General features: G+C 40.9%; 1 protein-coding gene across 1 annotated transcript in view; it reads right to left on the bottom strand.

Annotated features, from left to right (window-relative positions):
• tsc1b (TSC complex subunit 1b) overlaps nucleotides 1-22,154 on the bottom strand; it is a 38,466-nt gene extending 16,312 nt beyond the window's left edge. Inside the window, exons 1-16 of the mRNA XM_017715675.2 lie at nucleotides 22,099-22,154; nucleotides 20,044-20,296; nucleotides 19,655-19,758; nucleotides 17,637-17,789; nucleotides 17,376-17,520; nucleotides 14,929-15,083; nucleotides 13,134-13,207; nucleotides 12,844-13,022; nucleotides 12,309-12,427; nucleotides 9,285-9,450; nucleotides 9,035-9,153; nucleotides 8,569-8,665; nucleotides 8,213-8,308; nucleotides 6,770-7,370; nucleotides 4,939-4,982; nucleotides 2,948-3,114 (exon numbers count right to left, since the gene is read on the bottom strand). Of these exons, the coding sequence (XP_017571164.1) occupies nucleotides 2,948-3,114; nucleotides 4,939-4,982; nucleotides 6,770-7,370; nucleotides 8,213-8,308; nucleotides 8,569-8,665; nucleotides 9,035-9,153; nucleotides 9,285-9,450; nucleotides 12,309-12,427; nucleotides 12,844-13,022; nucleotides 13,134-13,207; nucleotides 14,929-15,083; nucleotides 17,376-17,520; nucleotides 17,637-17,789; nucleotides 19,655-19,758; nucleotides 20,044-20,152 (2,328 nt within the window). The 5' untranslated portion in view covers nucleotides 20,153-20,296; nucleotides 22,099-22,154. The remainder of the gene's footprint in view (nucleotides 1-2,947; nucleotides 3,115-4,938; nucleotides 4,983-6,769; nucleotides 7,371-8,212; nucleotides 8,309-8,568; nucleotides 8,666-9,034; nucleotides 9,154-9,284; nucleotides 9,451-12,308; nucleotides 12,428-12,843; nucleotides 13,023-13,133; nucleotides 13,208-14,928; nucleotides 15,084-17,375; nucleotides 17,521-17,636; nucleotides 17,790-19,654; nucleotides 19,759-20,043; nucleotides 20,297-22,098) is intronic.
• Nucleotides 22,155-23,378: the final 1,224 nt, after the last annotated feature.

A 23,378-nucleotide genomic window follows, 5' to 3' on the forward strand; every position in this document is an offset into this window, starting at 1 on the left:
CAAATGGGCCATACAGTATACACAGGAACTCAACTTTGTCGAGATGCAAGCAGTCCGGCTAGCTATTTTCTCAGACAACCTGTCCACAGTTTATCATGTGAACCACTATGGTGGCACCTGGTTACGTATGCTACTGAACCTCACATGGCACTTGTGGACATGCGCTCATCTCTCCTTGAGAGCAGCACACCTAGGAGGTACAATCAATAAGATGTCACACTTTGAACCACAGCCAGAGGAAACTGCATCCAGATGTGTTTAGGTTGATTTGGCAGATGTTCAGGGAAGAACAGGTGGACCTGTTCGCCTCATCGAACATGACCCATCACCAATGGTGGTTTTTAGAGTGATCCTGGGCCATTGGGTCATAATCCTCTGGCACAAGCGGCCAATCCTTCTATCCTCTACTCCTATTCCAGCACTGTTGGACAGAGTCTGATTAAGATTAAGATTAGTCCCACAACGGGGAAATTTCACCTCCACAATCTATCCATCCATGCAGTGAAACACCACATACACACTAGCAAAGACACACACTACCGGGCAGTGAGCATACTTGCCCGGAGCAGTGGGCAGCCCTATTCACAGTGCCAGAGGAGCAGTTGGGCATTAGGTGTCTTGGTCAAGGGCACCTTGGTCACATACTGTGATTGAAACGGCGACCTTCCGTTCTCAAGGCTATTTCCCTAACCTCCAGCCCAAACTGTTCCCATGCCAAATGCATGGAAGAGGCCACACTGGAGAATGCAGGCATGATGGGAGGGATGACACAGCCTTCTATCAGACATGGTTTCCTCTGTTGCTCTCTCTGGTTCAGAGGGATCCATGTGAAGTCCCTATGCGCAGGGACCTCCTCTTCCAGCTGGGGGATCAGGTATGGCACCAATACCCAGTGCACCTCCAAGTCTGGCTGTGGCCTTAGGGTTATCGCAGAGTTGATGTGTTCCCTGGAGGTTCAAAACACAATCCTGAGTGCCAAAGCCCAATCTATTTGCACTCAATGTGAGGGTAGATCGAGGGCGTTTACTGACTTGTGTCCGAACAGCCAGACAGACCCACTCTTGTCCACCATCGAAGTGGTGCTTTCCTTTCTTGATGAGGAAAGGAACCCTTCCGGATCAGGCTGCTCTTAAATGGGTTTCCTTTTCGCTAAATTTTTGCGGCTAAGCGTTTCTGTCAGCAACAGAGTTTTCGTTAGTCCTATGTTCCTCCAGCGGGGCCTGGACAATGCAAATGTTTTGTGGGCTTCCTACCTGGCCTTCTTACCCAAAGTTCTCAACCCTGAGTTCATTAATCATTCCATCAGCCTCGTTGCTTACATAGACCAGTTTGATCAAAGACAGAACCAATTGTGCCAACAATGTCATTGTTACAGGTGGGCTTCCCAGAACGGATCAGTTATTTATATACTTCTCTAAGTTATCATCCTCATCATCATCACTTTAACTTATATAGGACCTTTTCTATGGTCAAGGATGCTTTAAAATCAAAGAATATCAACACATTAAACAAGAGGACAACACAGGTATTCAAGTATAAACGGAACAATGATAACAGTGAAAACAAATAAGTCTTTAACAGAGATTTAAGTGAAGATTGAGAGGTTGCATCCCAAATAGAGTGGTGTAGAGTATATTCCATAATTTGGGAGCTAATACATTAAATGATTGATCACCCATTGAAGTAAATTTAAAACTTGGAACATGAAGAAGGCCTGGATTTTGTGATCTCAAAGTACAGGATGGGACATATAGATGAAGAGGCTCTGCCTAGTATTGGGAGCCAGACAATGTAAAGCTTTTTATGTTACAAGGAGAACCTTGTAATGAACACAGAATTTAATGGGCAACCAGTGAAGACTCTTAAGGACAAGGGTGATGTGGTCATTCTTTTTTGAAAAGGTGACAATGCTTGCAGCAGCATTTTGAACATACTGTAACCTAGTAAGGTTTTTGACACGGGAGCCAGAAAAAAGAACATTGCAGTAGTCTAGCCGTGATGTCAGGAATGCATGCACAATATGTTTCTACATCAGCTAGGCTGAAAAATGGCTGGAGGCAAGAAATATTTATGAAGAGGGAAAAATGCTGTTGAGATGGGGTTTGCTGCTCTCTAAACAGCAGCTCTCCCACTGAGTAGAGGATGTGATCAAGCTGGCATACAAGGCTTCCAGATGTATCAGCTACTCTACTCTCCTTCAGGGGCATAGCAGCCTCCTGGGCTGCCCTGAAGGATGTCTCTTCTGTTGGACATCTGTGCAGCGACCACACCATCATCGCTGCGCACATTCTCCTCCTTTCACGTCCCCTCTTCCCCAGTTATGTGCTGCAGTTGAGGCACTCCGTGTGACATTATGGCTATAAGTCATGCACCTGGTAAGAACCACCCCTGGTAGTCATCCACTACTCATATAACCACAGTTACATATGTAACTAGTATTTTGTTTCGTATCTCCTGACCGCCAATGGCAGTTCTTACTAAGCGGATGACTTATACCCACAGTGTCACAAGTATTGCCTCAATTGCTTGTCAGTGAGAAGAGACCATGCTCCAATGGAAGAGTGCAGTGTGACTCAAGTATATATAGGCTTGATGTGCTGGTGTCACAAGGTAACCGTTTGGCATAATTTCTCAATCTACAGTTGCTACATCTAGTGAACCATCCACTTAATAAGAGCCCCAGCAGTCAGGAGATACGAAACATAATAATGGTCATCCACTACTTAAATAACCGCAGCTGCATACATAAGTTACATTTAACAACTTTTAATTTGTGCTCTTAAAATTGTTTTGCAGGTCTTTTTGTTCACACAATTTGAGGAAAAAGTGTCAACAACACTGGAACAGAAGCCCCTGGTGGAAAACACCCTGAAGCCGAATGTGTGTGTCAAACAGGAAGGCTTTCATGTAGCGTGCGGAGTATGATTATAGTGTCTGAAGTGGTTACCAATGCGTTGTTCTGCTCCTCCAGCGCCGTGGCGTTGATTATGCGACGGAGGAGCCGCCGGTTGCGCACAGCATGCTGCTCGCGTTTATAGCGCTCATAAAGCAGCTGATTATGCAGCAGCAGCAACTGACTGCGCAGAGTCTGCAACTCATCCAGGGGAGCAGAGCCTAGAGAGAGAATGAGAGAGATGAGAGAGAAGAAATGGTTAAAAAAAAAAAAAAACACAAAAAAGGTTAGTAGGGGAGGAAAAAAAACAAAAAAACAAAAAAAAAAAAAAAAACACAGAACAATGGGTTTTCTCATGATAAAGAAAGATAAAGGAAAACAGTACAGAGAAAAATAAAGATAAACAAAAAACAAGGAGGAAAGAGAATGGTGGCAGAATGAGTTGTACACAGGAATAATGAGAGAGAAAGCCAAGTGTTTAACCCATTAAAACAGAACGAATGCTGAAACCTGCACACACAGAACACAGCCTCTTTCAGCACAGTTCTTCACACAATCACAAATACATGACTCCTATAACTTACATAACTGCAGGTCCGTATTTAATTCAGATAGTCAATCCTGCCAGCAGGATATGCGGTTTTGTTTTCCCCACCACAGTCATCATCTGTTTGTCATTAGAGTAGAGGCCACGATAATGTCACAGGCTCTATTCCTATTCAGAAACATTAGCACTACTCTCTCTCTCCACTAGAGAATTCATGTTCAAGCATCAAGCACAAATTTTGTTTATCATTATTATTATTATTATTATTATTATTATTATTATTATTATTATTATTATTATATACAGTGCTCTGAAATAGAAAACACTCCTCGTATTTTAATTAAAATGACATTTGTCAAATGGAAATAAGTAAGGGGGAAAAAAAAAACAGAAGTTTCCAAAGTGGAGTTCAAAAACCGTCAAATAAGCCACATGCTTAAAGCTTTCATCTTTGAGCGCGAGAGAGGACAAAAATCAAGCTTCACTCTTGCTTCAAATCGAAAAAATCCACAGGTGTATCTGTCCAACCTTCCACTGTGAGAAGACAACTCAACCTTATGAGTCAGAAAGGATATGTAGCTGTAAAGGTTTTATGGACAGATACATCTAAAAGCACTAAAAACAACTACTAAGATCTGATAAAGAACCTATCCTTAATGGTTGTTTTCAGTAATGATTAAATAAATTAGAGAGTCTGTCACTTTGGCACTGTATGTCAAATGTAATTATTATTAAATAACTTTTTTTCCTTCAACCTTTTTCTTCTAAGTGTTTTGTCATTCTAAATCTTCTGAGTTGCCAGTGTACTTGGCAGACCTACCTTGTGCCTACACTCATTGGCCATTTTACTAAAAACACTGACCTACTGATACCCACTCACTATGCCACTACCATACTGATAACATTGCTGTGCTAAGAATACTTCACTACCCAAATAATATCTGGCCAGTAGTGGCCCTGTGGTGCTCCCTTTTCATTGATGGATGGGGTAGAGGGAAACTGTGCAGACGTTGTGCAGAAACAGATGAGTTATAGTAAATAACTATATGCCTATACACTGCACCTATATGGCTGATGTACTTGATAAAATGGCCAAAGATCACAGGGACATGGTAAATGTACCTAAACTAGCCATTTTCCCCCGTTAAACAGCTTAACTATGAATCAGCAGATGAAGAATCCTTGAAAAATTACAACTGTGCATTCCTGCCTAACCCCATGAGAATGGGGTTTCTTTTTCTTTAAAATTGAGAATGTAAAAGTGATGACTTGTGCTGACCCCACTATTTCCTGTTGTGTCTTGCATGTCTGAGTCTGATGATGGGGACAATAAGATAACATCTAACAGTCCTAAAGCATCAACCCATTTTACGTACATCTGATCCTGGGAAGACGCAGCACTAGCCTGCAGCAGAAAACACACTAGGAAAGACTGTACTCTGAAAGCTCTGCTTTTCCTTCCAAGTTAACAGAAGTGCACTGGCATAATGTTGTTTACCTCCGAAGTGAGTCCAATCAGCTGACTTACTTGGCAGGGGTAATCTGAAAAAGATTATATAAACGAGAGGATCAGCGGGGTCAACAATGTGACAGCATATTAAGCACACACTTCTGGTCTGGCAGCGAGTCCATAGGCCCTCCTGACCCAGGCCTGGACACACCTAAGCTTGAACAAGCCCAGCTCCAGTCCAATTAAATTACTCAGCTATGGAGAACGAGAGATAGATTGAGAGGAAGAGAGCAAGAGCGAGTGAATGATGGAGCGCAGAGAGAGAGAGAGAAGCTCTGTTTGTTCTGTGCGGATACTGGTGCTGCTGAGCAGTTGGCTGTTTTGTGGGCCAGCGTAGGAAGATCAGGACAAAGGCTGCAGTTGTTTCAGTGGGAGTGGAAGACGGGTCACAGTAAGCCTAAAACGGGCTTTCCTCAGTTTTTGTTCAGTCCTACAGCATGATCAGGGCAGCACTTTTAAACAAATAACATTTACATCTATGAGATATGCCATAGAGAATTAACATTTTGACTTGGACAATAAGTATAAGTAAGTATGCTTTTGAAGTTATGGTCAGTTTTTCAAGGGTCCTGGCTGAGTTGCGTTGCAATTAATTCTAGAGTGCTGGCCAATTCTAAGCTGCCATTTTGCTTTGCTCAATAGAAGGAAAAGACAAATTTTGCCCAAAATACTGTATTAGTGGAGTTTAGGGATGGGATAATGTATGTATTTTTAGATAATTATGGTTAGTGGCCAAGAAATCAGAAAGTAACAATTATTAGTCTTTTCTTTTCACTTTATAAGTGTGAGCTTTCGGGGCTCTTTGTGTTCAGAAACGCCAGTGCTCATTTAACTTCATTTACTTCCTTTCACCACCAATGCACAGCTGTAACTAAAAAAAAAAAAAAAAAAAAAAAAAAAAAAAAAAAAAAATAGGATCTGTGTTTTCGTGATGGAGTTTGAGGCTAGGATTCCGCTCTGGTCTCCAAGTATTAAAAAAGAGCAAACAAACAAGATGTCATAAGACAAAAGATGACATTACTGTTAATGTGTATATTTTTAAAACTTGCCTCGATTTCATGCGTTTCTCTTTTTGGCCTGTAAAACTAGGACTTACGACTTACTCCACCAATTTTAACTATAATATAATAAATAAATAATAATAAATAAATGGCTAAGATATAAACAAAATCATTCTGAGTCTGATGCCCGAGACATTGTTTTCTGATAGTTTTGAGAAGATTAGAAAACATTTTTCTAAAAATTGATTCACGCTGGTGAGACACATGCAGGGCATTGTAAAGCAATACACATTTATGAACATCAACATTACATATTAAAACTCAGAAATCATTTGTAGATTCACTGATGGTTTGGTGCAGTAAATAAAATGGCCCCTGGTTAATAGAACCATTACTGCAAAAAAAATAAATAAATAAATAAAAAAAATCAAGAGTTGGTAGGCTACTCTAGAATAAACCATTTTGATTTGATTACTTCTCAACCTTTTAAATGCATAGAAAGGTTGAAAATGTTGTGGATATCCCCTTTAAGGCACCCCCCAGCACAAACAGAAACTGTCTTAAACATAGTGAAAGTTAAAATGTTTTACATAATCAATATATCAATATTTATTGGGAATGTTGTATCTGTTTATTTATCTTTCAATAGCCCCATTTTCCTAGCCCATGTGAATATTTTTAAAAGGGAGGAATAGTTCTTCTAAATTTGAGTTAGTTTGGTTGAAAAGATGAACAAACTACCAGAAATGCAGTAAATTCACATTATTTGTTCATTTTAGCTTTGAGTACTGTAAATGTTGAACAAAGTGAGCCCTCACCTCTTTAGCACCCTATCATGAGCGTCGCTCCCTTGCTGCACGAGACGATCAAGCACCTCAAGAGGCGACACAGATGTTGCTACAAGCCCATCCTCCCCCTCCCCAACTTCCCCCATCCTGCCCTCGGACGACACTTTCTCTAGCACTTCTGAGGTCCTGTTCCCCACATACAGTGAGGCAGCACGAGGCAGGGCTAGGTCAAACAGTGACTCATAGGGAAGTGAGGGAGCCTTGCAGGGGCTGGGTGAAAGGAGTGCACCATATTTTAGCGCCTCATCGTCCGTAGCAGGGCTGTGGCGGACATGGCTAAGAGCAGGGTGCTCAATGGGAGTGAAGACTGGCTGGAAGGACCACGGCTGCTCCTGGGACGGGCCACGGCTGCCCATACCTCTATGCCCAGTTCGGGTGTCTGGTTTGTCGGGTGTAGAGACAACATTGTTGGTCTCTCTGAGTAGGCTGCTCTGGGTGGAGGTGGACGGGGGTTTTTCCTGGGCCCCTGTGAGAGTCTCTGTGGTGTGGTAGAAGGGCGAGTCGAAGCCCCTCAGTCCACTTGGGTCACGCTTCTCCTCTGTCAGCTTCAGCAGCTCTTCTGTTATGGCAGCTGTGGAGCAGGTACAGCACATAGCAAAATGCAAGTTTACTGTTCTTCCAAGTGGGATCTTTCATCTTTTATTTCTATCTGAAACTTATGACAAGTTCTGGGTGACAAAATGATGATAAAAATTATTCAACATTTTGAAATATCTTTGAGCTGTTCTGGGTACAGTTATGACATTTGGTTCTTCAATTCAGAATTAGCAACAATGGAATGACCTTTGAACACCTACTACTTTGGTATAGTAGGCGGTGTGGTAGAAGTCTAGGCATTCACTCCAGACAGCACAGTCATGGGCTGGAGGTTAGGGAACTGGTCCTGTGACCGGAAGGTCACCGGTTCGATCCCCAGTGCTGACAGTTCATGACTGAGGTGTCCTTGAGCAAGACACCTAACCCCCAGTTGCTCCCCGGGCGCCGTGGATAGGGCTGCCCACAGCTCCGGGCCATATGTGCTCAATGCCCACTAGTGTGTATTCATTAGTGTGTATGTGGTGTTTCACTTCACGGATGGGTTAAATGCGGAGGTGGAATTTCCCCGTTTGTGGGATTAAAAAAGTATCACTTAATTAAAATCAGGGTTCAAAAGGATTTTTAAAATTTAAAATTTGAGGTTAGAAAATGCATATAATAACAAAACAACATGTAAAAATATAGCAAGACTAGATTTGTGGTCATATTATCCAGGCCTATGATCAGGATTTACCAGTTACAGTAAACAGTTAACAGACAGCTGGCAATCATTAACAGCCATTCAAAAGAAGCTAACAACAAGCTGCAAAGACTCCACTTTCTGGCAAGGATAAAAATGACTAATACTGAAGATGGATGACTGGCTCTTGTTCCTACCCTCCTCCCTCTCCTTGCCCATCCGCAGCTGCTCTTGCTCCTTCATGTAGACCGAAAGCTCAGTCAGCGTCATGGACACAGTCTCAGTCCCACCATCTGATTCAGAGAGAGGACAAAAGAGCCAAGTCATGTCTAACAAACAACCAATCCATGGCAAATATCTCACCACCATCCACTCTGCTCTACCAGCAAAGTTACTGCACAAGGAGTTTGCAAACAAATACTTCCATTCTGAATACAAATACTTAGCAAATCTCTCAATGCCAGACACAAACACCTCAATGCTGTACATGTCATTATTACACTGCAGATTTTAATCATCCTACAGGTTTGTAAAGTCACTTTGATTTTCTTACCTCTGTGGTTGGTCATTTCACCCCCTGCTTTGTCAAGCTCTCTGATTGGTTCCTGTCTCAGAAGGGGGGGCTTGCAGGGTTCTACAGGTCTACCATCCTACAGAGGAACACCAAGTTAAAACACTACAGGCGTCAGATGACAGCATAACGGACCCATTAAAGGTACTGCCAATGAGAGGTGACTGTTTAATATTTTGTAAATATGGCGTATAGAATTACAGATTTTTAAAAGAAACCTTGTAAAACTAAAGAGGACAATGCATCACCACTCACCATCAAGCCAACCTTTAGACCTATACTCCAAAATTACCCAGACACCCATTCTAATTAGGGAATTCAGTATTTACAGCCGGCATAATCTCCATGAAACCAAACAAGTCCAAAAATTAATCCAGTTATAAAGCTGAAATATATATAGCAGGATTACCACTTAAAATGGAAAGGCAAACTATGAAAAGTAGAGTACCTTGCATGTCAGGCTAGATGTGTTTTGGGGCAGAGATGCAGAGGGCAACTCATCAGTGAGGCTGGGGGGTGGAGAGGATGCTGCAGGGGTGCTAGAACTTGGGGTACCTTTACCACCAGCTATAAAAAAGAGAACACCTGATTTAAGTAAAACATCTAGAGTTGCATTCACAATTAATACAATTTAAAATACATGGAAATTATGAATCCAATTCTGCATTATGGGACTAGCTAGCCAACCCTAGGTTTACCTGGAGTGCTGTGAAAGCGGCCAGACAAGTGAAAGGCACTCTGTGATAGCTCAGGATTGGGCGACATTCCCCTAGATGACGGGGGAGTGGCCATACCACACAGGGAGGAGGGACTCCAGAGAGTGTCCTTAATGCCATAGGTGGAGTTGAAGTCACAGCTAGAGTTCTGAAGACCACACAAACACAATTTTGAGAAAAGAAGAAAAGACAAGGCTAAGGGAAATGCAGGCATTAGAATGCTATACTAGTTCCTACTGCCTGCACATCCCTTGCATACACCCTGCAACTGACACCACTTCTGCTTTTATTGTCTATCTTTGGAGTCAACAAGCACAAACCAACAAAAACTCCAGCACTGTTTAAAGAAATAAAAGCAGAATTTAGAACATAATCATAGCACAAAGGCACTAAAAATCGCCAATGACAAAAACAGGTTCATGAACAAATACAGTGGATAGCAAGTTCAACCACGATCCCCAAAAAGATGAACGACTGTTCCTATACAATGTAGCAGTTTTATTAGGCTTCCCTTTATTTTTCCATACAGGCTCCCACCTAGATTCAGTCATGTAAATATTTCTTTTTTCACAAGATCATAAAGAACCCACCAGACCCCATCAGATCCTAAAAGTAAACTTTCATAAAGTTTTTTTTTTTTTTAAACTCATATCTTACCTTTGACGTGGACTGTTTGCATATCACTGCAAACAATGACAGAGCTTTCTTTAACTCGGGCTGACATTTCTGTTTGCCTTTAAAAATGGGCACCCTTTACCCTGTCCAAGTTTCAAATCTTTAACAAATAAATAAATAGATAAATAAAAACCTTGACTAAGCTAATAGAGAATAGTGGAAGAGCTGCTAAGCAGTGATTGGAGGGAAAAAATGAAGTTGATGTGTAGGAATGTTGCTGAGTAAAGATTATGATCTGCCGTAAGGTTGAAATTAGACAATTTTTTTCACTGATCTGCTAGCAAAGTTCTCACCGCGAGTCAAAGCAGTGGTTTAAATTTTGCGACAAATGCTCATAGGGGCTACCCAGTGGCTTGGGCCCCTGAGCACGCACCCATAAAACCCATGGGATGATCTGGGCCTGACTGCTTTAATAAACTGCCTATTCACCTAAACTAATACATACTAGTACATAAGAGAGGGGTGTTTAACTCTGGTTCTGTAGGCCTGGTGTCCAATACAGCTTTGGTTACACCGGATTCAACTCATCTGTTAATTGCCATGTCTGTGGGGTGGGTTTCAGTAGTCACATTACCAAACTTTGCTGGACACTGGACCTCCAGTACCCTGCAGGGAGCTGAACACCCTCACCATAACCAATAATGTGACCCTGTCTTTATGCATCTCTTATAAAAATGAAATTTGCCCATTTTGATTGCTCACGCAAACACAATAACTTGCCAACTGGTCAATTTGTTGCAATCTGATCATCCTAATTTGACATAATCTGAATCGCACTGGAGTGCCTGTGCAAATGGGTCTGATGCAGTGTGGCTGTATATGGTGGATGAGGGGTTAAACAGAATAAAAATCCTATTTGGTGGGCTACCGGGAGAGGATAGAAAGCAGTACCGGCGTCAGCCGCATTGCCACGGCAACAGCTCCTGCGTCAGCTCGTGGATGGTGTGTTTTTCTGTTTTTAAATCTTTGCACACCCACCCCAATGACTCAACATCTCTCCTCACCCTTCAGCTTCTCTTCCCTCTGCTCCCTCTCCCTGCAGCCCCCTTACCCACCCCTTACCTCTGCCTCACTGCTGGAGAACAAGGAAACGATTCAAACAGTTCAAGTTCCTCGGCAGAGGAGGGGGGGACCACTTCGTGAAAGGCTGGAGGAAGGGGGGGTATTTACGAATAGAGACTGACACAGCCTATTCATTAGAAGTAAACACTCTTGGGAAGGAAAACAACAAGAACTGAGAGAAGAGACACAGTAACAACTAACCAATTTCTCCACAAGCCACAGGGAGCAACCACAAAGTATCTGCAGGCAAGAGAAAAGTATCTGGACTAGTTTAACTTGAGTGGAAGCAGAGTGAAATAAGTCTAATTATCCTGATCTCATCTGATCTGAATCACACTGGAGTGCCTGCTCAGTTGGATCTAGTGCTGTTTGGCTCCATATGGTGGACAAAGGGTTAAGCAAAGTAAAAACTCCCTAGGAATATAAAAATAGGACACGCAGGATTACACATGCAAAGATCTGATGTATGAGTGCACATATTGATACCCGAATAAGGCCTGCACTGATTCCACTTTTCCCCCATGATACTAATACTGATAGCTGATCCTCAAGTATCTGTACATATCCACATGTGTACTTCACGTTAATATAAGGATCCCTGATTGCATTACAAATTTTAGTTGTTTTTATTTTTATATATTTATCTTCAGTTTGAAAATGTAAAATTTAACAGTTAAAATCAACAGTTACTTATAAACAAACAACAGAAATTGCAGACACACAAAATAAGAAACAACACCTGTTATGGGTGTGAAATGGGATGCATTCAGCTACACAGCATAGTTCTGATATTTTTTGTAGCTCACTTTGAGCTAAACTGTGTCTACAGCAACACATCATATGCTAAACCATAAGTGCACAAATTTAAGGTCTGGATGAGGACTATTAAGTTCCATGTTAGCTTGGTGCTTACAGCACTAAAATAATGAAGTAAAATTTGGATAACAAACATGTCTTAGTTGACTGACCTGATCTGAGGTAAGTGGGAAAATTGTGTAAATTTGATTATTTACCAAACCATTCCTTTAACTAAGTATCTGTTTCCCTCTTACGGACTTATGGATTATGAACCACTGAAATAAATTAAGTTCTGTAGTGCTCAAGACAGAATTTCCCTACCTCAACACTACTCATCCAGCTCATGAAAGGCCTGACAATTGCCTGAAGTTCAGGTGTGTTGGGGCAGTTGAAACTGTAAAGGGGATTGGGTCTCTAGGATTGGAGTTGAGTACACCTGCTTTAGCAGAAGTTGGAGATAAGTAAACCTACCGGTCGGCGGGTGCTGGGGGGGCTGCGATAGGCTGTTTGGGTCCCTGAGAGAGATGCCAGGGGGAGGGGAGGAAGGACAGGCTGCCGCGGAGTATAGAACTGACTTGAGGATGAACTTCCTGCAGAAACAGAAATATATCTTGAGGCTGTTGTAAGGAAATTTTACAAAACTGGTATGAAAATAAAACCTGTATGATCATTCCATGGCAAATATTCAAAGAATAAACACATCAAAGGGCTGCTTATAAGTTAAACTAACAGTTGTTAAAATCTATAAAGATTCTATTTTGGCTATGCAAGGATTTGTTATAACAGTGAGGATATAAAGTATGACATTCATCCACTTCTACAGAAAAACTAAAATTAGATCAGTGTATAATCTGAAGCAAAAAAAAAATCAAATGTTTACAGTCAATTTGTTTAACCTACTTTAGCTGGTGCACATGAATCATGCAGAATTCATTTCACCATGTACCAAGTGATGCTGGTAACAGAGAAGCGGTGAAAGAAAGGCAAGAAAATGCGATGGTTGTACCATAGCTGCTGTGGAAGTCAGTGTAAGGGCTGGCGGTGCAATCAGGAGGGCGTAAGTGCAGCTGACCACAGAAGTGCTCAGGCAGGGTGGCATAGCCCTCCTCACAGGATGCCTCCCTGGGGTCTAGAGACACTTTGGCACACTCAATGACAATGTCATGGATCTCAAATCTCTTCCACCTGCAGGGAAAAATGGATAAAAAGCAGAAAGAAATCAGGCTCATGTGGTTTGGTTGAAAATAGTTGCTACATCTTAAACACAATAAAAGTTACAATACATAAGGGACTCACCTGGTAGGGTCAAGCTCATGGTCCTTTGTTCCAGTCACTAATTCTGGATGCATGCGAACATGTTCCAGCATCGGCTGAAGGGTAGATATGACCAAACAATAAATAAATAGATAAATAAAAATCTCAGGCATTCATACCTCCATAACTTTAGTCTGATCTTACATTTTAATTTACAAAATCTCCTGAAAACAGAACTGAATGGTACCTGAATTTATAACAACACAACAACACAGGTATACTTTAACGAAAGCCGGCAGCTATCAATATAGCCATATATAACACTTTGTAAGAAAAAAAATATATATATACTGTTACTGGAAGCAGTATTAAATTTAGTCCCTAATGAAATGTCCATTTCATACACCAACACTCTCCTAAATGTAAAATCTGTAGGAGCATAATTTCCACGAATATACACTCACCGGCCACTTTATTAGGTACACCTGTTCAATTGCTTGTTAACACAAATAGCTAATCAGCCAATCACATGACTGCAACTCAATGCATTTAGGCATGTAGAGGTGGTCAAGACAACTTGCTGAAGTGCAAACCCGAGGATCAGAATGGGGAAGAAAGGTGATTTAAGTGGCACCAACAACTATGCCATGTTCAAAGTCAGACAGGCTGGTCTGAGCATTTCAGAAACTGCTGATCTGCTGGGATTTTCATGCACAACCATCTCTAGGGTTTACAGAGAACGGTCCGAAAAATAGAACATATCCAGTGAGCGGCAGTTGTGTGGACGAAAATGCCTTGCTGATGTGAGAGGTCAGAGGAGAATGGGCAGACTGGTTCAAGATGATAGAAAGGCAACAGTAACTCAAATAACCAACCAAAATCTCTGAGGAATGTTTCCAACACCTTGTTGAAAGTATGCCACAAAGAATTAAGGCAGTTCTGAAGGCAAAAGGGGGTCCAACCTTTTACTAGCAAGGTGCACCTAATAAAGTGGCCGGTGAGTGTACGTGCACTGCAATAACTAAAAGAATAATTTTTAGAATGAACTGCTCATTAAAAAGGACCTCCACTACTTTGTCAAATGTCCTGCATATTTAAATGGTTTAATTCAGTCATTGAGTGGTTTGATGTCAAATGTGCCATTCTAGGGAAATTTACTTAGTCACAAATTTTTTACAGTAGTAATGAAAGGAACCAGACATCTGAATCACCCATTAAGCATTTAATGCCTCTAAAACAAGCCTCATCCAATGAGAGAATAAACAGATTTTGTATTAATATATCATTAAATTCTAATTTTCCTTTTCAAGCACTTTGGCCCCCCAAGACAAAATGTTTTGTCACTCCTGCTTTAAATGCTTCTTCAAAGACAGCTATTACACAAAATGGTAACAAATATGCTGCCTGATCAGCATTACCACCATCAGCTTTACATATAAAGCCTCAGAAGACATGTGCACTCTTGCTAGTTATTTTTTGATGGCAAATAAACTGGCTATTTCTTTGATGACATCACAACCTTCGGTTACTATCGCTACCACTGCAAAGAAATCAGAGCTGGTAGGTGTCTTCACAATGCAACCTTTTCGATCAAAACACTTTGAATTATTTTGTTTGATTATATTATGCTTTTTAAAAATGTGACATTTCCCTTTAACATTTCTGCTCATACTGCACAGCTTTTCTCATAAAACAACTCAATGCTTTGATCCAGACTGAGGTTACAGGCATGAAGCAGGTTTTCGGTGTCACTCATCCAGCCAAGCATAAGCACTGATACCAAACTTAGAGATTTACACACATTAGAAATTTACATGCATTAAATGATGTCTCCTACCTTAACAACTTCCTCGAATGTGTCCATGTTTTCCTTCATACTGTAATGGGAGCGCAGGTAGGAAATGAAGTTGCAGGGGTACATGCCATAAAGACGATGGAAGAGTGAATAGACGCTAGCATGTAGGTGGATTAGGTACACTTCTGAAACGTGCCCTGCAAGTCAGAAAAAACAAACCAACTCATGCTGATGTACATTTACTGTGAGAATTCTTTGTTAATTGATAGTATGAAACAAAAATACCTATACTGAACATAAGTAATAATAGGTCCTACAGGCTACTAGAACATACTGTATTCTGCATCATTCAGACTACTTTTGTAGATAACCATGGTAAACATGGAACAGCATGTTTGACAATACAGTGTTTAATTTTTTAATGCAAATTATATTTTTTTTAAAAATCTAAATAAATTCCTTTATGTGCTAAGAAATTATGGAAATTTTGCTTTACCATATTCAAACGTGTAGAATTTCAGCTAGTGTATAACTTCTAAATCAATACTTTTGGTCCAACTGAGCAATGGCAAACTACTTATCCCCCATTTTACTTAAAAAAGCAAAAAATGTCAGGACACTAACCCAAGTGTACACACAACATGTTTAACCAGACACCTCCAATATTTCTCCTGTAAAGCCACTCTACATACAACATATCTGACTTAAAATACTACTTACATTTTGAAAGATATTGCTTTATAAACCCTAAATCTAGAGTTGAATTCACCCATCAAAAAATATTGTCCTTTTGGTAATAAACATCTCAGAAAATTTAAAAGGAAAAGTGTAAAATCTATTTTGAAAAATGTACTGAAGTCATGGAAAGGGACCTTAAGTGTCCACCGCCACTTTTTTTCCCCACTTGTTTTCATAATTCAGCCAACCACTGTGACACTTCATCTGTACAGAAAATACTGCACACCAGCAGCAAACAATGACCAGCAGAACTTTCTCTTCAGGTTAGGGTTAACTTCGCTGCTCTGAACAAGTTTTCAGTCTTTTTAGCTCTTTTTTTTTTTTTTTTTTTTTAACCGCAGTGATTCATGGTGAGACAAGCTGAAGTTCCAAAGCATGTCAGCATTTATTTTTGATTCCATTCATGTAAAGTTAATTAAAGGGGAATCTGTGTGGCAGGGCTGGGCGATTAATCGAAAAGTAATCTAAACCGACATTCAAAATCTCTAACCAAAATAATCTTGCCCATGTTGGTTATTTCGATTTTTTTAAATTCTTTTAATCCTTTCCCCATTCCGTGTGTTCATGTACTACTGTCCCCTTAAAAACTTACTACCACGCATGTAGTCACATGACTCAGTCTGCGACATGGAAGCTAAGGCTATGTTCACACAACAGGTTAAAGTGGCCCAAATCTGGTTCTCTCACCAAATCCCTTTTTTTTGTTTGGCTGGTCACAAAGTCTTTTAAATGTGACCTGTAAGCAACATCCATCTGAATAAATCAGCTCATAAACTGACCAGCATGCACAAAAGAACAATGTTTTAAGTTGCTTCACGTGGCTCATCCAGAGGCAAACAATCATGACTATGAATGAACACCAGTCACTCCCGAGCTTTCAGCTTCATCTTCGTCAGTATCATAGAAGCCATCCTGAAGCTTCATTAACTGACAGCTGAGCTCATCACTTCAGAAGGACACAGTCACTTCTTTGGTTCACGTCCTTGATTTCTTTAAACTTTGCTTTCAGACTTTTAATTGTTCTTTGATGCTGTAGCCTCTCCTGCGGCAGTGTTCCGCCTTCTCCTTCGAAACCTTTTCAAACCAACGTATATTTAAAGCAGTTTAATAGTAAACTAGTCCTCTCTAATTCTCTCTCAGTTGTTTCACAAAAATGTTTTTTTTAACCCCTTTTACACATTACTATCAGGATACTTGTCCACCATTGATGATATCCCACTACATCGCCCACACCTATAGTGCTCTATAACACAAATGTTTTTTCTGATTTCTTTCCAGAGGTCAGCAGTATTCAATGACAAGCTTATTTGACCACCAAATCTCAAGACAAACTTATACAAAACAACAAGTAATAAGCTTGTGCATTTGTATATGCACTTGTACAAAAGGCGTTCAATGGCACACAAACATTTTGTATAATATCCATAGAAAAGCACTCTCAAATAACGAAACTCTGGAGCAGCCACACAGATGCCACAGGCAACCACAGCCAGTACCAAGCATTGACTGTCAAGCTGTGGAACTGCACTTGAGTGTTGTTACTGCAGCAAAGAGGGGGAGAAAACCAACATCAATAGTCTTGATGTCAGAAAACAAAATAATAAATGTTGGGAGAGCAGGCGTCTGCAAACTTCTGGACATAAAGCGTCAGCTAAGGCGAGTCTAAAACAGGCCAACCAAATGTCCAATCTTACGCCCTCTGTTAGTCCACACGGCTGTTCAAAGTTCAATTCTCCTTCCTGTTCTTTTACCTGGGTTTCTCAGGTTCCAGGCAGCCAGGCGGCCAAAGATATCAAAGAACTCATAGAGATGCTGCTTCCCGGCCTGAGGGATCATGGGTAGCAGGGTCACAAGTACCAGCACTCCAGTTATGAGAACCACAACATCTGTGTCCGTCTGTAACAAAGAAAAAAACAAATATTCACAAAAGTAAAACAAAGGTAAAGTGTGAGACACTGCCAGTGTACTATAGTATGCAGAATACTAAGTGAGATCCACTGCCTATAGCTCACCTTGAGGCATTTGAGCAGTGAAAGCAGCAGAGGGTAGCGGGCAATCTTATGAATCCAGGACGGCTGCTTGCGGACCACTTGCCCCAGCAGGTTGAGAGTTGGCAGACGACAAGCCTGCTTTGCCATGCACTCGTTCATCTTATCAAACAGGTGCTGAGGGCAAAAGAGTGAAGGAGAGAAAGAGAGAAGTTACAACGATGAAAGTACCCTGACAAATAACAGTATACATGCTAGTATTATTTGGTGTTTATGGAGATGCTCTTAAAACAAGTTAAAGTATCTTCTAGTTAGGCCAAAAATTTTACAAGGACTTGTGTCAGAAGAGCTCATCACACCAAAACCCTGTTTAAGCTCAGAAAGATAGCCCTGCTATGTTTCACAACTGGCTATGCATTCACCCTTCCTCTTGAAGGGGCACTGCAGTACTTTAAATAACAGACAAAAAAAATTATACCCACAGATAGCTTGGTTGTGTACACTGGGTCCACACCAAAAAAAAGATCAGGGATGAAGGACTAATCTTGAAAGTTTGGAGAAAAATTAAACACAACAACAAATTTAACTCATGTTCCACTAAATCCAGATGCATCGGCCAATACAGCTTTGGAGTCCAAACTATGGTCCTTTGGTTTAAAACTGAAGCTTTGAGACCAACACTAGAATACAATAGTCACCCAAGTAGCACAAACTACTTCTGTAAAAATAAAACCCCCTAAAACATTTCTTACAGTCTGTTCAAACCATGTTTTTATTAAAGTTGCTCAGACTTGCCAATGTGGTAGAGCACAGCATGACTTACTGAGAGCTATAAAAATGAACAAAACTTTACCACTATGGACAGCCATTTCAGATAACACCAGGGCTGGTATTCCCAAAGCAAAACTGATCTTGGATTAGATTCCGTGTTTAAGACAGTATCTGTTACAAATACTGATCTAGATCAGCATCTCCTGAGGTGGTGTGTGAATACACAACTGTTTAAAGCAGCTGCCTGTAGTTAAATTTTTTATAGTTCACAGTAAGGGAAATGGTGTCCTAAACCACATCGACAAGTCTGCATGACCTTAACGAAGACCTGGATGCAGTTTGAAATACTGAAATAAATATTTTAGGTGTGCATTTTTACAAAAAAAAATATTGAGTTCTTGAGAGTCTCAATGTTTCAGTTCTAATCTTAAGCAGTAAAAAATTGGATGTCTTGGTCTATCAACCACATTGGGGTCAGTGGAAATATAGAGTTTTCACCACACTGTTCCTTTAGGAATCACAACAGATCTGAACTCTCTGCTCCACCAAAAGGCAGTTCAGAGTTTGCATCTCACATTTTGTTCAGGGCTTCTTATCCTATTCATGTAAAACATGGAAGCATAGAAAGACTACTGCAGCCATCTAAAGCTATTACACTGGAGGAGAAGCTCTGTACTGTGGCACCAAAGGGTCTCTAGCACCACGTAGCAAGTACTACAAAGTGACACTATAGTACAGACAAACAAAAGCACATATAGCCGATGATCAAAAAGCGCAAGTTCATTTTACACTCCACTCATACAGATATACTCAAAACAATACCTTTGGTACATGCCTGCTAACTAACAAACAAAACTTTGACCTTGACATTGTGAAATACAAAAGTGACAAAAAAAAGACAATTAGCATTTGTTTGTTTATCTTAATGTATATATTTTCTGTCACTAGGGATTTGTAATCTGGGTCTGGGTTTAGTACAATACAATTATAGCAATAGTATGATGCTGAGTAGCATGACTGTCTCTAGTATCGTCTGCCCGCAATGCCCAGTTTACAGTAGCCTGTAGCACTTCACTTATTTTTGGATGGAGGTCTTTTTTTTTTTTTTTTTTCTGGAATAATACCATACAAATTCACATATCAAAACTAATTGAAATGACCATTCCTGATCTATAACATATTCCACAAGCTGCAAATGACAAAACATCATCCCACAGCAGTGACGCTAAGAGAGGTTTTTGTCATTTGAGGCATTCTAAGCAGTGTCTGACCTTGTCATGCGGCTCTCTCACTGAACACAGGATGTGCATAGCTTGGGTCGAGCTGGTCTCCAAGAAGTAATCCACCAAGCCATTCAGAAGCACAGATCCTCGCTCTGCAAAATGCATTTCAAATGTCAATCACAAAGAAAAAATATGGGCATATGAGTAAAACATACTGGACTAACAAGACTAAATAAAGGACAAATAAAAGTCTAAATATCTATATATTATTCTTTTCATATTGTATCACCCCTATTACTATAATTGTCCTGTGTTGCGTGACTGCTATTGGCTGCTGAATTTCCTTCGGGCTCAATGAAGTATCTATCCATGCAACGTCACAAAAATAAAAAATTATAGGTACGCAGTGGTATGGTAAAGTGTCCTGTGTCCAGTACCTGTACTGAGGTGTTCATTGATGAGACCTTTGATTTCTTCAAGTTGATGGAGATCAGAGGTCTCCAGGAGGGGGAGCAAGTCCCCCACACTGAGCTGTTCCCTGGCCATGGTGGTGCTGGCTATGTGGAGGCGTGGAGGGTGTGTTGCTAAGATGGACCGTGGGAGGGGGGGCTCTCAGACGTCACTTTCACGGCCTCCTGTCCTGTCTGGCGGGGTCCCTGGGCCTCCCGCCGATACAGTCTCCAGGCACCACTGCATGTGCATATAGATTTGACACAAAAAGAGACCTTTATTCACTTTTTTTCTCCTTAATTCGAATATAAACATTAGATATTTTAAAATAATTTGAATATTTTAAAATAAGTATGGTTTCCAGTACTTCATGTTGCCATAAAATACATTTAGCAGTGAGGGTAGTTATAATCAGACTTTCACTTCACAAGCAATGCAAGTTTCAACATATACATTGCTCAATGCATTTCTGTCAGGCTAGTCCTGTTGCTAATAAAAGCAATGCTAAATTACACCAAAACAACAAAAACATCATGCTTTGCTGATTATTATCATATGTAGATATGTGCTGAACTTTTCTTCTTTATTCCTGATATCAGGCGTGCTTGCATGGGCATGACAACAGAACCAGTTCACTCCAAAATGAGATGATTCACCATTATAGACCTACTCAGAATACCTTCTTTTTTTAAGGTCTTTTTTAAAGTTTTCAAGCACAGACTAGAAAAAGTAATTTCACTGCTTTTCCAAACATTCTGAATAATACAGTAGTTTCATATCAAACCACATCTTTTTTTACATAGAAACAATGCAGAAATGTTGAAATATCAGTGGAATTGACATTTGAGCCATCTAATGGGCATAAAGCCCATTGCCTAAACAGGCAATTCCAGTGATAGCCAAACATCCCACCCCTGCCCTGTATATCTGAGCATTTTCACTGCTCCTAGCACACTTCATCCAATGAATCAGCCCATTAACAAGCGAGGTGAATTAGATGTGTTAGAGCAAGAAAACACTAAAAAACCCAGTACAGGGTACTCCACAAAGGCAAGGGAGAACAGAAACTCTATGACTATTAATAGATCCCACTAGACCTCGCCACGCTTTTTAAAGTGAGGGTCAAAAGGAAGAGCCTCACATACAAGATCAAGGGATCATTCAACCAAGAAATATGAATTCAGAGTGGTAATCTACAAAGCTGAAGCTCCAGTTCATATAAAAGAAACTGTTGTGGCCAAACTCCTATGCTCCAAAGACAGCAGTCACCAAGCTGCTCCATGCAAAATTCTGCAAGAGCTAGAGCAGAAGGCCTGGAGTTCATAATACAGAGCGGTGCACATGACCACACCACATCTGCATTCAGATAAGATCTGGGCAATATTTGCTGTTTGCTGGAAGGAAAAACTTCAATAGAAAACCATAACCCGTTCTGCCACCTCGGTTCCTCCCTGCACTGCCGTCCCTCCTTGACTGTATGACTGACTGGCGTAAACAACAACTGCCCGAGAACAACGAGGCTAAAGTTGGCTTCCTATTCCAATTGTCCCGTGCCACCTTAAATGGTGCAGCAATTCATTTCTGGAGCTCGAGTCGTCAGAATGTAACTGCTGCACCATTTAAGGTGGAACGGGAGAATTCGAATAAGAAGCTGGCGAGTAAGAAGGGGACTTCAGCTTCGTCCGAGAACAATGGCCAGGACTCGCCAGGCTAACTCCACAAAAATAGCGAAAAGATGACTTCTTATTTTACTAAACGCACACTGTCGACTGGTTTGAACGCGCACGCACAAGCATGTGGGGAAATGCCCCGCTTGCTGCAGCTCCTCCATATAAATCAATGAGAACTGGAGGCTTTTATTGCACTCAGTCCGGAGCAGAGGAGCATTACCGACAGCTTTTTGGGCAAATCCAAACGGACGCCTGGCTGAGCACACAACGCAAATTAAATTCAGGCTCCCATCGGATTTTCTAGGTCGTCCCAGAACGTGACACTTCACGCCTGCAAAAATAAATTCGTCTTAAAAAACGAAGCCTGTTTACCTCTTAAAGCAACTGCACTCCACAGGGCGCCGCCATCTTGACCGCCTCACATCCCTCGCCCTCTGCCGTTTCCTTCCGCAAGTGTGCAGTGAAATAGCCCCTAATGTGTTGTGATGTGAGACCAAGATAGCGCACATAAATACAAGAAGACATACAGCGTCGGTTTATAAGATGATTCTTATGAGGTGCACCATTTATTTGGGATTAAAAACAGTTTGTATATGTAATTCTGCATCTGGGCCCTGTGTTGTTTTCTGCAAAAGGCGGAGGGATGCTATGCAGTTATGCGGTTCGCTCGTGACTCAGGCAGTGTGCGCATGCGCGGAAATCAGGGCAGTAGCTGCAGCAGCACAGCCTGCAAAATTATCCCCAATAAACTTGTTTTGAAACCTAAATATAAAGAAAATAAAACGTGTTTTTTTAGCTGTTTTCTCCAGTTCGTCCATTATCTTGTGCAGCAGCAGCTTGTCCTGCAGAGCTGTAAGCTCACTTCAAGTCTGAGGCCAAACATGACAACTTTCAACAATTTTCAAGCATATGATAATGATTTTAAGCATATGGTCATGTACACAGTCATCAGCCATAACATTAAAACCAGCTTCTTGTCAGCTCCACTTTCTGTACGTATTTAGCAGGTGCACTTTGTCGTTCTGCAATTACAGACTGTAGTCCATCTGTTTCTTTGTTAGCCCCTTTTACCCTGTTCTTCAGTGGTCAGGGTCCCCACAGACCCTCACAGAGCAGTTACTATTTGGGTGGTGGATCATTCTCAGCACTGCAGTAACACTGATGTAATGGTGGTGTGTTAGTGTGTGTTGTGATGGTACGAGTGGATCAGACACAGCAGTGCTGCTGGAGTTTTTAAACACTGTGTCCACTCACTGTCCACTTTATTAGACACTCCTACCTTGTCAGTCCACTTTGTAGATGTAAAGTCTGAGACGATAGCTCATTTGCTGCTGCACAGTTTGTGCTAGTCATTGTCTAGTCCTTCATCAGTGGTCACAGGATGCTGCCCACAGGATGCTGTGGCTGGATATTCTTGGTCAGTGGACTATTCTCAGGCCAGCAGTGACACTGAGGTCTTGAAAAACTCTAGCAACTTGACCAAAAGTTAATGTAAATAAACAATTACAATAAATTATTTGCAATTTCACTAACCTCTTGTTCACAGAACTCACAGAATGTTTTTAAGAAAGCATCTATATATATATATATATATATATATATATATATATATATATATATATATATATATATATATATATATATATATATAT

Source organism: Pygocentrus nattereri, chromosome 16, assembly GCF_015220715.1.
Source record: "Pygocentrus nattereri isolate fPygNat1 chromosome 16, fPygNat1.pri, whole genome shotgun sequence".
NCBI lineage: Eukaryota > Metazoa > Chordata > Actinopteri > Characiformes > Serrasalmidae > Pygocentrus > Pygocentrus nattereri.